This window comes from Epinephelus fuscoguttatus, linkage group LG1 (assembly GCF_011397635.1).
Source record: "Epinephelus fuscoguttatus linkage group LG1, E.fuscoguttatus.final_Chr_v1".
Classification (NCBI taxonomy): Eukaryota; Metazoa; Chordata; class Actinopteri; order Perciformes; family Serranidae; genus Epinephelus; species Epinephelus fuscoguttatus.
In genome coordinates, this window is record NC_064752.1 from 4,319,749 (window position 1) to 4,334,349 (window position 14,601).

At 41.2% G+C, this 14,601-nt stretch overlaps 1 protein-coding gene across 1 annotated transcript in view; it reads left to right on the forward strand.

Moving 5' to 3' along the window:
* Positions 1–13,951, forward strand: part of angpt4 (angiopoietin 4) — a 70,900-nt gene extending 56,949 nt beyond the window's left edge. The window contains exons 4-10 of the mRNA XM_049580345.1: positions 4,087–4,171; positions 4,620–4,767; positions 4,849–4,961; positions 5,876–5,977; positions 6,133–6,299; positions 8,072–8,205; positions 9,709–13,951. Coding sequence (XP_049436302.1) covers positions 4,087–4,171; positions 4,620–4,767; positions 4,849–4,961; positions 5,876–5,977; positions 6,133–6,299; positions 8,072–8,205; positions 9,709–9,869 — 910 coding nt within the window. The 3' untranslated portion in view covers positions 9,870–13,951. The remainder of the gene's footprint in view (positions 1–4,086; positions 4,172–4,619; positions 4,768–4,848; positions 4,962–5,875; positions 5,978–6,132; positions 6,300–8,071; positions 8,206–9,708) is intronic.
* Positions 13,952–14,601: the final 650 nt, after the last annotated feature.

Below are 14,601 nucleotides of genomic sequence, written 5' to 3' on the forward strand. Positions count from 1 at the left end.
TTTCAATCATTGTAAACATTACTGCCCTCATACCTCCATGTGTCGTTTATGATAGCATAGATACATCCAGTAGATTGCACTGGAGGGCAGATTCAAAAGTTTCACAAAACAACAAGCATGGCAAAGATGGAGGAGGTCACAATAATGTACCTTTTAATAGAGTGACATTGTAGATGGCATGGGTCTGTGGTCTGTTGGTGGGTGTGTTTAAATTTGTTCAGTGTTGAGAAAGACGGCTGCAGCTGCAGAAGTGAAACAGGTTCTAATGTAACCCCGTTTTATTGTGCCCTGTCAATTTATGTCTACTGAAATTGAAATTTTCTCTTGGAAATGAAACATTTTTCTGCATTTTTCTTTGTTAGTGTGTGTGTGTGTGTGTGTGTGTGTGTGTGTGTGTGTGTGTGTGTGTGTGTGTGTGACCAAGTCTCGCTCAAGGAGAAGTCTTATTTTGAAATCTTGTGAACTTGTCTGCATTGTCAAAATTGGCTTAATATTCAGCCATGACACTGACATCTATTACATAAGAGTAAGATATTCTTTCTGTACGCCAACACAACAAACCATTATCGACACTACTCTTTTCAACTCTTACTAATGTTTCCACTGTTTCCATCCTACAACAAGTCACTTCTCAACAACACAACACAAGATTTTGGAACAAGACTGCACCTTTCTCTGTCGCGTCCCTTCCATAATGTTGTCAGACATTTTCAATTTGAGCAATTTGAGCCTGTCAGTGGCAAAAACAAATGCTTAAACTGGACATAAATTGGGAAAGTAAAGTCTAGGTTCAGAAGTTCACCTTTAACATTTTGCCCAAAGTTCAGTTCAGCCTCACAGAGCTGCTAGCATGGCACATTTTTCTCCAAACAAAAGAGTATAGCTTGTCCTTTAGGGACTTGACTTACCTCAGTAAACTACAGTAATCAATGTCTTCTTGCAGTGGGAATCTTGTGGATGCAGCGGGACATTTAGTCCGTGAGCATCAATGTAAACCACACTGTAGTTTAATTGTATTTACAGGATGATGAGCTTACTCATACAGTTGGCCTCCTGCAGATATTAGTATCAAACATGTTACTCTTAGAAACATTAGAGAAGAAGACACATTTTCCCACCCAACTCCTGCAGACCCACCACACCTTCTGTTCTCTGCACTCTGAACCAGAAAAAAGAAAAAGAGCGTGAACTGGACATTCGGCCACTCTCAGTGTCCCATGTTTCTCCCTGGAGCCGCTGCCACTCCTTCATCAGGTTTCATTCATTTGGCTCCTATGTTGTTGATCTAACTGTGAGCTGGAGTCTATTTTCAGCAGCTGTTCTGCTGGTTCAGCTGCAGAGATAAAGCACTCTGCAGTCTACTCTGGCAGAAAGAATGATGGTCAGGTTATTAATCTTGATTTCACTGTTTTACGGCTCCTTGAGCAAGAGGGAGTAACTCAGGAGTTAGAACCTCTGCTCCATCACAGACAGATTTGTAGTACAAATAGTTTGGATTTCTATCCTCCTGCTGGCACACACACAAACATTCTGATGTTAATATGACACTTTCCCTCAACCTGCCTCCTCGTCTTAATTTAGTTATTTCCTACATTTTTCTGAAGTGCCTTTTTACAGCTGTTACAGTGATGTCTGTCTGCTGCATGTAGGAAAGCAGTGTAGTAGCTGTGGCCTCTTTGGAGTATCTCTGCCTCTTCCATAATCTCTTTCTAATCTGATTGATTGGTGAACATCAGACTTGAAGCTCAAAAAAAGCTTTTCTCTTTGCTTCTGAATAACTTTAAATAAAATCTCATTTAGTTGAAACTTTCCTCCAAGAAAAAAAAAACATTACTTGTTTCAGCAAGTGTCCCAAAACAGTATATACAAGTATTTATGGTAAAGTGAAAAAGCCCTCAAACAGCTGCAGTAATAGAATGCAGCGGGAATAAGTCCTAAAACTTGGAGATGAATTAGCATTTTAGCAGTTTCGGTTCCCTTGTCTCAAAGTCAAAGAGTTTTAGGTTTGATGCCTGAAATAAGGTCTGTGGTTAACACAAGTTTATCATGCTTTGTTCTTCAGCTGCAGAGATAAAGCACTCTGCAGTCTACTCTGGCAGAAAGAATGATGGTCAGGTTATTAATCTTGATTTCACTGTTTTACGGCTCCTTGAGCAAGAGGGAGTAACTCAGGAGTTAGAACCTCTGCTCCATCACAGACAGATTTGTAGTACAAATAGTTTGGATTTCTATCCTCCTGCTGGCACACACACAAACATTCTGATGTTAATATGACACTTTCCCTCAACCTGCCTCCTCGTCTTAATTTAGTTATTTCCTACATTTTTCTGAAGTGCCTTTTTACAGCTGTTACAGTGATGTCTGTCTGCTGCATGTAGGAAAGCAGTGTAGTAGCTGTGGCCTCTTTGGAGTATCTCTGCCTCTTCCATAATCTCTTTCTAATCTGATTGATTGGTGAACATCAGACTTGAAACTCAAAAAAAGCTTTTCTCTTTGCTTCTGAAAAACTTTAAATAAAATCTCATTTAGTTGAAACTTTCCTCCAAGAAAAAAAAGCATTACTTGTTTCAGCAAGTGTCCCAAAACAGTATATACAAGTATTTATGGTAAAGTGAAAAAGCCCTCAAACAGCTGCAGTAATAGAATGCAGCGGGAATAAGTCCTAAAACTTGGAGATGAATTAGCATTTTAGCAGTTTCGGTTCCCTTGTCTCAAAGTCAAAGAGTTTTAGGTTTGATGCCTGAAATAAGGTCTGTGGTTAACACAAGTTTATCATGCTTTGTTCTCTGACTTAAATTAGAGTTGAGACCGTTTGGACGGGGTTAAGTGGGATGTTCAGTGTGACAATTACATAACATAAGATAAGATAAAACTTGATTTATCCCGAGGGAAATTGCTGTGCAGCAGTTGCAATACAAAGTTAGACCGGTGCAGATAAGCATGCAAAATACAAGGACTAAAATAGCATCGAAGAAAAAGCAAATGTATAGCAAATATACAATCTAATATATAGGAAATATAATCTAAATATAAACCTAGCTAACAGTGAGGTTCAAAATTCAAAACAGAAAGTAACAAACCACTGTACACAACATATACAGTAACACACACAGGTTACCAATATGAATGATAAATATAGTATAGTTGCATATAAATGTTTGAACAGTAATATTGTAAACAAGCTTATTATGATTACGATGGATCAGAAATGTGCAACATTATTTTTTGGCAACACTATGTATCAAACAAAAGCTAGAGACTGTATCGTCTTAACTTGCTGTAAATTCACCACTTCTAATCAGTAGCTTATCTCCGAGCCTGACTGGGCAAAGCCTCTCTTCCTCCAGGTAGCTGCCTCCATCTCACTCACACTCACTGTGGGTCAGGGTCAGCAGCTGCCTCTGCAGCTACATCTGTAGACCGAGACATTCCCAGAAGTACACGACACACTGACAGACAGAAAAGTTTATGTCCATGTTTACAGGCAAGCAGTCTTCTTCCTGTCTTTGTTGATGCATTGCTGCAAAATCAGTATGTTACCACACCTATTTACCACTGGACCACTGTGACAGCATTGGCAGAAATGTGTATCCTGTTACCCACATGCACCTGTGTGCCGTAAAGAGTAACTTAACATTAGGATAAAAAGCTGTGTTTGCTGCCTCTGTGGTTGTTTCATGCCTGTTTCACCTTTGACCTCTGTAGTTGGGTCAGAAGTGTTGCACCTGTAATGACACCCAACAGTGAATTCACAGTGTCCTGAAGTACACCTGTACATCACTGCTGCAAAGTTAGACCTTCAGGGGCTGGTAGGTGACTCTTCAACCACAGACAAACACTGTTGTTCTGTCCCTAGGGGTGCTGAAACAACATCTAAAGAACGTGTTGGTTTTATCATTAAAACATCAAACTCCTCTGTAGCTTTTTTGGGGATATCTTGATGTCATAAAAATGCTGATACCTTCAGCCAGATATCTGTGAGAACAAATGTCCAGTGACACCAAACAGACAGGTGGATTATGAGTTTATGTGATTTACAATCAGTTGTCTACAGTTATGCGTTTTCTCTCTTTGTCTGTCTTCCAGTCGTTTGGAGAGTAAAGTTCAGATGTTGGAGTCTAAGCAGAAAGGAGAGCTGGAGGACATGAAGGAGGAGAAGAACAGACTGCAGGTACGTCAAAAATGTGTTGTACAGTGAAGCAACTTCATCAGCAGATGTGTGTTTGGACAGGTGTCTGTGCATGTGTTACTTTTAATATCATCAGGAATGCTTTGGGGACATTTTATGTGAGTCAGTCAGAGCATGTTTACCTTTATGAGGCGGAGCTCTCTGTGTTCAACATGACGACCAAGTGTCCGACCTCATAAATGTGCACTGTGTAGACGTAAATGTGCAGAAGTCAAGTTTTACAGTTTTTTTTACTGCTTAAGTCTCAGCTGGCTGACATAAACATAAAGAATATCAATCAAACAAAACGTAAAATCTTTAAAATGAAAAAAAGAAGAAGAATCAAAACCCCACCCCTAAAGAGTGGATGAACAAACAAATGAAAGAAACAGCACATAAGTCCACACTGACAGTACAGCGTGATTAAACAGGAGATAATCTTTGTCTCCAGTCTGTCGTCAGGACTCAGATGGCGGCCATCGAGTCTTTAGAGAGGCAGCTGAGAGTCGCCAGCAGCAACAACACGGCTCTGCAGAGGCAGCAGGCTCAGCTGATGGAGTCTGTCCACACACTCATTAACATGGTGGCTAGTACCACAGGTAAACACACACACATGCACGTATGGACAAGCTCATAAAAAACACATTGAATATCTGTGTAATGAGCAACAATGTGTTCAGGGTCACCGCCCAGGGACCAGAAGTGGAGAGACTGTGCAGATGCTTACAAGGCTGGTCACTCTGTCAGCGGTCTGTATGACATCTACATCAGCAACAGGACTGAACCTGTCCAGGTAAGACGAACATCTGAACCTCCGCCTTGTTTCTCCTGTTACTCCACTCACGTCATATTTATTTCATTTTACAGACCAAGAACAATGGCTTCCTGACAGTATGATCACGGATGATATCTAGTCTCATAACAACATTAATATTTTAAGTGTTGCAGTAACAAAGTTGTAGTTCGTTCAGTTTCCATGTATTACTTGTAAAAGTAGAGTTTTTGTGTTGGATGTGAAAGTGGCCGCTCTCTCTCACTGCCAGCTTGGCAGAGTGTTGGCAGTGACTCCTCTGAACATCTGCAGAGAAATGTAGATTATTAACTAATTATTCTGAACACAGTCAGCAGAGTCAGGCAGCTGATTCCTCACTGGAGGCACAACTCTGTGAAACTGAGACAGAGACCAGATTTTAACCAGCTGTACATTAAGAGTATCCACGCTTTCAAAAATGTACCTGTCCTTATAAAAATGATCGATGGCACCAAATTAAAATAAATTATTGTACATTTAAGAATGTTTTAGGTAAGTGGAGCCCTTGGTATGTAACATGGTGAGTAATATAACACAGTGAGTCTTCAGGAGCTTCATTTTTCTGTTATAATGTGTTTCTAGTGTGTTTAACTATTTATAAATATCAGTTAGAACAAGCTGCAGGTGCTTCACTAAGATAATATCTTTCAGTTATCTTATTAAGTGACTTAGACTGTTGATGATTAAGACAAAGAACTGATGCTGTGCTGTGGCCATTTGTTTTAATCTAACAAATGAGTTTTAAGTTGATTTGGACACACTTTCCCATTAAGTTGAATGAAAAAGTGTGTCCAAACTTTTGACTGGTACTGTACATTATTAGATTGTACTCCAACACTGTGACAAGTTCCAGGTTGAATTCAAAGTGTCAAAACTTTATTCTTCTTCTCTTCAAGGTGTTCTGTGACATGGAGACAAACGGTGGAGGCTGGACAGTGTTCCAGCGGAGATTTAACGGCAGCGTAGATTTCCAGAGGAGCTGGAGAGAATACAAAATGGTTTGTTTGTCTCATGAATAATACATTACAATAATACATTTATTTTATAGAGCAGATTTCATGGCAGTCAAAGACACGAGAGCTATAAAATCCAAATAAATGTCAGTAAAAATCCTGTTTGTAATTAAACTCCACCTCCTCCTCCCCTGCTGCAGGGTTTCGGGGACGTGTTTGGAGAACACTGGCTGGGTAATGAAGTGATGTACCTGCTGACCAGTCAGGGTCAGTACTCTATGAGGGTGGAGCTGAGGGACTGGGAGGGAAACCCTGCCCACTCCCAGTACGACCGATTCACACTGACCAGTGAGAGGCAGCAGTACAGGTAACTAACACGTACACACACACCTACAAACCCAGTGGCCGTAACACTGACATCCACTGACAGGTGAAGTGAATATGTTCGTCATCTGGTTACCATGCAATGTCCTCCTGGGAATCCTTGGGTCCTGGCATTCATATGAATGCCATTTGACATGCCCCACCCACCCAAACTCCGTTACAGACTATATACCCCCCTCATGGCAACAGCACTCCCAGGTTGCAGTGACTCCCCCGGCAGCTCAGTGCACCATGCCACGACCCAAAAACTGCTCAAGAATGGCCCATGGAACGTGACAAAGAGCTTCACGCTTCTAAATTCTCCAGATCCTAATCTCATCGAGCACCCATGACACGTGTCGGTACCCCACTTCACAACCCACAGGACTCAAAGGATCCGTCACCAATGCCTTGGTGCCAGACACCACAGGACACCCCGAGGACGCTCTACCATGGATTGAACTTGGCTTTGACCTGTGAAGGCATGGACACAGGACCTTTGGGGTACTGGCACATCTCACAGACGCTTGATCAGATTGGGATTTGTGGAATTTGAATATAAGATCGATGCCTTCAGCTCTTTGTCGTGTTCCCACTGATCAACTGATCATGATCGCAGCTCTTCTTGTATTGATAACTTAACACAGGCAAACATAAATATACAGACTTTACACATTCTTTATTGCTTTTTTTCGCCACAGACCGGTTCAGATCGCCAGTGTTATCTCTGTAAATAGCATATTGTAGCGGCCCTGGGCCAGTGGTGAGTGTGAATGAGTGGAGTCAGCTGTCAGTCAGTGTTGGAGCAGAGAGGGGGAAGGCGTCCCCGCTCGGTATTGTAAATGAGTATGTGTGTGTGAAGTGTGTGTTTTTTCACCACTGACCGGTTCAGATCGCCAGTGCTATCTCTGTAAATAGCATACTAACTTAGCCTTTCCCTTACCTCTGGGCTGTGTGATGTCACGAGCTTTGCTCCACTGTGTCTGTAGCTCTCTCTACTCGTGGGACAGCCGTTTTCTTGAGGAAGAGGTGTTTCGGGATTGGATGTCTTCTCTTCTTCGGCTGGCAGTAGTCATCTTGGGAGAAGTGAGCACTGCAGACCCGATGGTCTGCAAGGCGCAGTGTCTGGACAGGAGTGTTAGCATCCATTTGTAGCACAACTAGCCACAACTTCAGCATCTCGCCGTCCAACAAAGGCAGCCTATGAAAGCTGTACGGGGTGTTGCGCAACATCCTGTTCTTGCGTTCGGGAAAAAGGCCCGTTTATTTGAGCACTCCAAACACTCTGGTAACACTCCAGGGGGTAGCACGTAAAAGACTCCGTCCTCTGACTCGTCTAGCGTAACACACACACTTCACACACACATACTCATTTACATTACCAAGCGGGGCAGCCCTCCCCCTCTCTGCTCCAGCACTGACTGACAGCTGACTCCACTCATTCACCACTGGCCCAGGGCCGCTACAATATGCTATTTACAGAGATAGCACTGGCGATCTGAACCGGTCAGTGGCGAAAAAAGCACTTTTATACGGGACACATTTGCCCCCATTACCGTTTTAGCTCGTTTCGCGGCTCAATACTGAACCAATTTTAGAACGAGTGGTACCCATGAATCATACGCACACATGCACATGGGGAAATAGAGCCCAGGTTGAAAAATACCGAAGTTGTCCTTAAACTCACACATATACATATAATAAATACATACTGTCTTAAAGTGGTCATTTCATTGATCAGCCAGCTGACTCATCACCTTGTCTCTTGTCACTCAGGTTGTATCTGAGAGGTTACAGCGGCACAGCAGGGAGGCAGAGCAGCCTGGCCACCCATGGGACCGGCTTCAGCACCCGAGACCAGGACAACGATAACTGTGACCACTGCAAATGTGCCCTGATGCTCACTGGAGGTAACGTCTCTCCTCGCATGTCCTCTGAGCTTTGTTGGTTACAACCATCCATCAGGTCAAACACATTTGAAAATCTAATTAATCAAATAAAACAGTTTATGACTTAAATATGTTCACAAAGAAAGATAAACACAGTTAGTAAATATGTTATTCATTTCAAAGAATGAAACCACAATGATGAAAACAGTGTGATTTGTCTAATAAAAGATTATTAAACAGTCACTCAGTAATTTCTCCATCATAAATCTCACCAAATAAGAAAAATACTGGATGAGTCCAAAAATACATATTTTGTTTGAGGATCCAAATATTTTCCTAAAGGCAAACATCTGTCTGCGTCACCCCTCAGTGCCCCTCACCTCGTGTCAACGCCAACACAAACAGCTCTTTAGTCTTCAGCCTCCCCTCGATGGACCGCGATCGATGATTAGCTTAATCGTTCCAGCAAAACCTCAAACTCTCTGAGGAAAAGACTCCTGCGGTCACTCTTGATCAGTGAGTCATTTAAAATCACCGCAATTTACAGAGAAAGAGAAAAGACAGAGTGGCAGAGATGAAAAGGGAACAACAAAGGGAGACGATAAGAAAAGATCAGGAGAGAATGAAAGTGTTTGACCAAAACATAAAGATAGGAGAGAAGAAAGACAAACACATTTTAGTATTCCATCCAGGAAAAATCCAAGTGTAACCATGAAGAATGAACCCAAACTTACCAATAATAACAAATCTAATTTCATCTTTGTAAAACTGACAGAATAACTGGTCTCTTTTTTTGACCTCTGTTATATCACTTGTTCCATTTTTGTGTTTATGTAATATGTCTATTTGTGTGCAGATGTAGACTAAACACTGAATGTTTTAAGAATGTATGAACAACTGTAAATATTGGACATCGTATGTATTAGACATCCATATCATTTAGTTTTGTCATGAATTATGGATGCACCAATATATTGGCTGAGCATTGGTGTCGGCCTATTTTTGCCTTGTTGACTGCCGTCAGTCTGCAGATAAGATGTCAGTCACCAGTGGCTGTGGCAGATGTTTTTCTGTTGGGTTAGATCAGTTTTGCGCAGGTAGAAGAACGGGGCTCGAGACTATTGCCGTCCCGTCATCCTGGGGACAGTAGAAAATGTGTTTGGGATGAACAGAGGTCTTCGCTGATACACTGTCCAGACAAAAGGATGAAACAACCTCACCATTGCACCCTATTGTTGGCCTGATAATGCTTCACCGTGAACATCAAATCTGTGTTGAAATCGACAGGAGGTGAGCTCGTCAGCGTTAGATCTAAGAAGCTGGTGGCTGCAACTAACAGCTGACAGAGGTTGCATTGGGTTACATTATGATTAAAGATTGAGGAGTGAAGATTTATTTGATTCTCTGGTACAAAGGGAGGGGGGATAATTTGTCTGTTTAAAAGTATAAAAAGACTTAACTCATCTGTCACTGTTTTCTATCTCTATCTCTCTCTCTCTCTCTCTCTCTCTCTCTCTCCATCAGGTTGGTGGTTTGACGCTTGTGGTTTCTCCAACCTGAACGGTATTTACTACACCGTCGGTCATAACATCAGGAAGCTCAACGGCATCAAGTGGCACCACTTCAGAGGCCCCAGCTACTCCCTGCGCTCCACCTCCATGATGGTACGACCCTATGACTTCTAACAGCACCCCTGCAACTCTGTGATGGTACGACCCTCAGCCTTAGGAGCTTCCAGTATCATGGTGGTACGACCCAACACTGCCAACACTCTCCAACATGCCTTCTTGGTACTTTTTGTCTCAGCACCCCTCAGCTCCATCGTGGTACAACCCTGCCTTTCCTCACATTTACAGTCATAATGTTAAAACCCTTCAGCCCCACCTTCATGAAACACTTGCTGGATATATTGTTTTATGTTCATAACTAACCTGGATCCATGATGCAAGAAACGTTCATTCATTGAAGACATTTATGGTGCTGCCTTTATTTGTACATATTTAACAAGACAGAACGAGCTGCGTCAGAGTGCCAAAAGAGAGCATAAGAGAGAAGTTCAAACCCTGGCTCCTCTCTCACCTTCACACAGCTGACCAATCACTGTGTAAAGCAGGTGGGAATGTTGTATTGTTGGATGCAGCCCACCATCCCAATTATGATGTCAGAAGGGTGTGTGGAGGGGGTTTCTGAAACTGCTTAACTACCCGATAAGCAGTGCTGGAGCATACTGGCAGCTTCATGGTACAGACTTTTATGATAAGACATGGTATCATCCACAGACTCGAACAGAATGCCAAGATCAGTTTAAATTTGGGTTAAAACAACCAGACAGTGAAGCAGATATGGTGATCATGAGGAGGGGTTATCAGACAAACACAGAGGTCAAGTGAAGAAGAGGAAGTGGTGCGTGGTGACAAGCGTCAGAGCTTCAGGGTCCAGTGATGTTTTCTGTCAGCGTGGGGTTACAGATGCAGATGATGTGCAGCGAATGGAACCACGGATGCTTATATGAACTTAACTTATATGTGCATTTATCTACATTTTTACATGAGGTGAAGTTGAAAGTGGTGTTTGAATTTCTTCAGCCTCAGAAAAAGAATCTGATTGAGTCTCTCTTGTGGTTTGTGGATGTTTGAGATGCCAAGTGGACAAATGGGAGCTCAGTTTCCCCTTCACTGTGTATACTGGTAATGAAACAGACTTGTATATAACAAATTGAAACTGATGAATAATTGAAGGATGACCAACTATGACAAACGCAGCTGGAGAGACATTTTGATTTTGATCATTGTTTCGGAAAAGAAACAGTAACAGCCAGCAGACTGGATCGTTTTTGATGGATCATTTACCACATTTTTGTACCAGAGGTTGGACAAGACAACAGTTTCATCCTTGATCGACATCCTGCAGCCTCTGCTTTGTTTATCTGATCATTGAAGGAAGGAAACAATCGAGGGGGAAAGAATGGACACGCTACAAGAGTCCAAACTGAGTTTCATTCAGTTGTTTCATGTTGGACGGAGTCTGCACGATGATCAAAGAAAGAAAGAATGAATCAAACAACAGAAATCAAACCACAGTCTGTGTGAGTCCAGATTGTGAAGCAGAGATATGTTGCTTTAATTATCTTCCTAATCTAAACAACCTGACTGTTTCCGTGTTTCTCGTTAGAGTCACACAGTCTCACTCTCATGGCTCATACACACATGAAATGAGTTACAGAACTTAATGACACTGTCCTTGTTATCATCCAGGCTGTTTTTCAGCCTCACACACACCTGTGACTCTCCTGGCATATGATACAGACACACACCTGTTACAACCCCAGATGATTAAATCACTGTGTACAACAGATAACTGGGATAACAAATCGATGTATCTCCTATTTTTTGGTCACATTATAGCTCACATATCAGCAGTGAAGGTTTAGATTATCTGCACCACAGTAAAAACTGGATTGGATGTGTCTGAGTGTGTTTGACATTCAAAGAAGTGAGTGACATTCAGTCAGTCAGTCAGACATTCTTCATTCTTTATGGGAAAAAAAAACTTAAGAACCAGGACCATAGCACAAATATTTACTGTCTGACAAGGCTAACCGTCAAATATTACTTCAACATTATTGATTTTTATGTTAAAGCAGTAATACATTGTGTCAGTGGAGGCAGAACAACTGTAGACTCATCCAGTATTCTGCTTCTACTCGCTGTGCTAACACATTTAGCATGAAAGGTGTCAGTGACAACAGTGCAGCAGATAGAGTCTGACATGTTTTTGAATGCACACTTTATGGTGCTGTGATTGACAATAAATACTGCAAAAAAAAATAATGCATAATAAATATCTCTCATGGTTCTGCAGCGATGCTAGCAGCTCCATGAGCCTGTTTTTAGGAACAGCACTGCTTTGCGCTAAATGCTAACATTAGCATGTTAACATATAATGACAGAGCTATCATGCTGATCTTTAGCAGGTATAATGTTTAACATGTTCACCATCTTATTTAGCGTGTCAGCATGCTAACATTTGCTAATTAGCACTAAACACAAAGTACGGCTGAAGCTGATGGGAATGTACTGCAGGTATTTGGCCATAGAGCAAAGTATAGAGTGCTGCAGGAGTGAGTCCTAAAACCTGGAAATGTGTTAGCATTTAAGGACTCCTGGTTCCCTCATTTGGAATTTAATGTCTTTAAAAAGGTGGTTGCTAACAGGTTGCTAAATGAGACTACACTCCAAACATGGCTTTACAGCCACGTTGTGGTGGTGACGTTAAGTCATGTGACCATAGTGTAGTTCATTCATAGCCTAATGTTAGCTTTTTACCTCTGTCGATTGCATTTACCCTTCAGAAATCTGAGAAGTGTTTATTTGTGAAGATTTTTGTTAACCACAGAGCTAATTTTGAGTAATAATCTAATTGGCTTTTTGATGAGAGAACCAACTTTGGCATCAGCCTACAGAAAAAACATCCCTGCAGCACACTGTTGAACAAATTTAAAGATCTACCTGATGATGGCAATAGAGGTTGGTACAGTTCATCCTGAGGGGAACATGAATGTGTGCACATGGATGTATAAAGAGAACTGGATATAGCGTTGGAGGTGAGGCCCCATTCATTCCTGTGAAAGCTGCTCAGCGCCTCATGAAGCCAAAAAGTTCGACATGTTTCCAAGTGTAATAATCATGCAGCTCTTCTAGACTTTCGAAATGGTTTTGGATCAAATGGACCAAATCCTGATTGTGAAACAAGTTATTTTGTTTGGCTTTTAATGCTCAGTTTGTCTTTGATAATGTAAGTCTATGGGATAACACTCTTTTTGGCCCACTGCTATCACGTGAGGGACCCTGAAGTTGTAATTACAAAGTTTGGCCACCCTGTGAAGTTGGCTTCAAAGCCTGGTGGTGTTCCTTGGGGCATTTATGGCAGCCCATTCAATAGTTGTCAGAATACTTCACTCAAAACCACAAATTTCAACCTGCAGGTGGAGCTACAGTAAACATCAGAGGATCACTGCAGTCAGGAGGACTCATCCTCTGAAGGACATGAATGTCTGTACACAGTTTTATGACATTACATCAAATAGTTGTTTAGATATTTTAGTCTTGATCAAAGTCGTGTACCGACATTAGACTGACATGTGGACTAAAAACGACACTGCCCAGTTATTTGTTCAGATTAGCTTTCAGAAAACCTGTGGTGTGAGTGAATTAACACCTTTGTTCACCTGTTATGTTTCAGATGGTCAGTGGGATTGATTTTCCCCTGGAGCTCGACTAACAGCATGTTGCTCTTTGAGGTGGAGACAGCAATATTTGGGGTTCATGATATTTAAAAACAAAACATTGAGATAATCTTTAACACTCACTGTGGATAAGATGGACAGAGCTGCCTGTATTTGTTCCCTGAGAAGCTGAAATTCGTGTGTGACAATTGGTTATTGGTTGTGATTGGTTATTTTCCTGCAGCATTCTCCTTTTAATATCATCATCAGTACAGTTTGTATATGAATCTATAAGATGTTTCTTTGTCAGAATAAAGAGGTTCATACTTCACCTCATTAAATGCACTTTATGGAACAGAAGGAGGTGAAGTTTGGGACAGGTGGAGTTTCATCTTCGCTCTCATTGTTTCAAGATACTGCGAACATTTACATATTTTACTTTTTCAGGTCTAAACTGTTTTATGTTTTCATTACATGTAGCAAAGCTTGTCCCATCAACTGAACACAGTCTGCAATATTTTGTAAAATAAACCATGTTAATAAAGCCGGTCTGAGTGTTGTGATGTGTCTGTTTCTCCATCTCTCAGCTGATCAAAGAAGACAAAATAATCTAATAAAAGTTTTAGTGATGGCATTTTGTAATCTGTAGGTCTATAACTTGTGTGTTTCATATAATATTTCTTTCTGCTTTCATCATATAGTACATTCACAGTTGAAAAAAAAATACCGTGTTTAATATATAAAGTTGCACACACAGAAATTGTGTGGTTATATATCCCATGTGAGTTCAGTGTTGCTCTGCCTCCCTCTTGTGGCCAAACTGTCATTACAACATGTTGAGTTTACAGGTGACAGCAGCATTTTATTTTTAACAGGGCAACTAAATGATGTGTGTGTAGACAGTGTAGTGGTGGAAAGGTTTTTTTAAAAGTACATTTACTTAAAGACTGCACTTAAGTACAATTTTGGGGTACTTGGGGTAACTTTAATTGAGTATTTCCATTTATGCTGCTCTGTATTTGTACATATTGTACGTCTTACTTAACTACATCTGTCTGACAACTTACTTTGCAGACCAATAATACAAAATATCATGTAAGCTGTAAAGATTTAGATGATGCTCAGGGGGAAATCACAAGCTACTCAGCAGTATATAAAATAAAATAAGCTCCATCTTCACCTGCTGCAACATT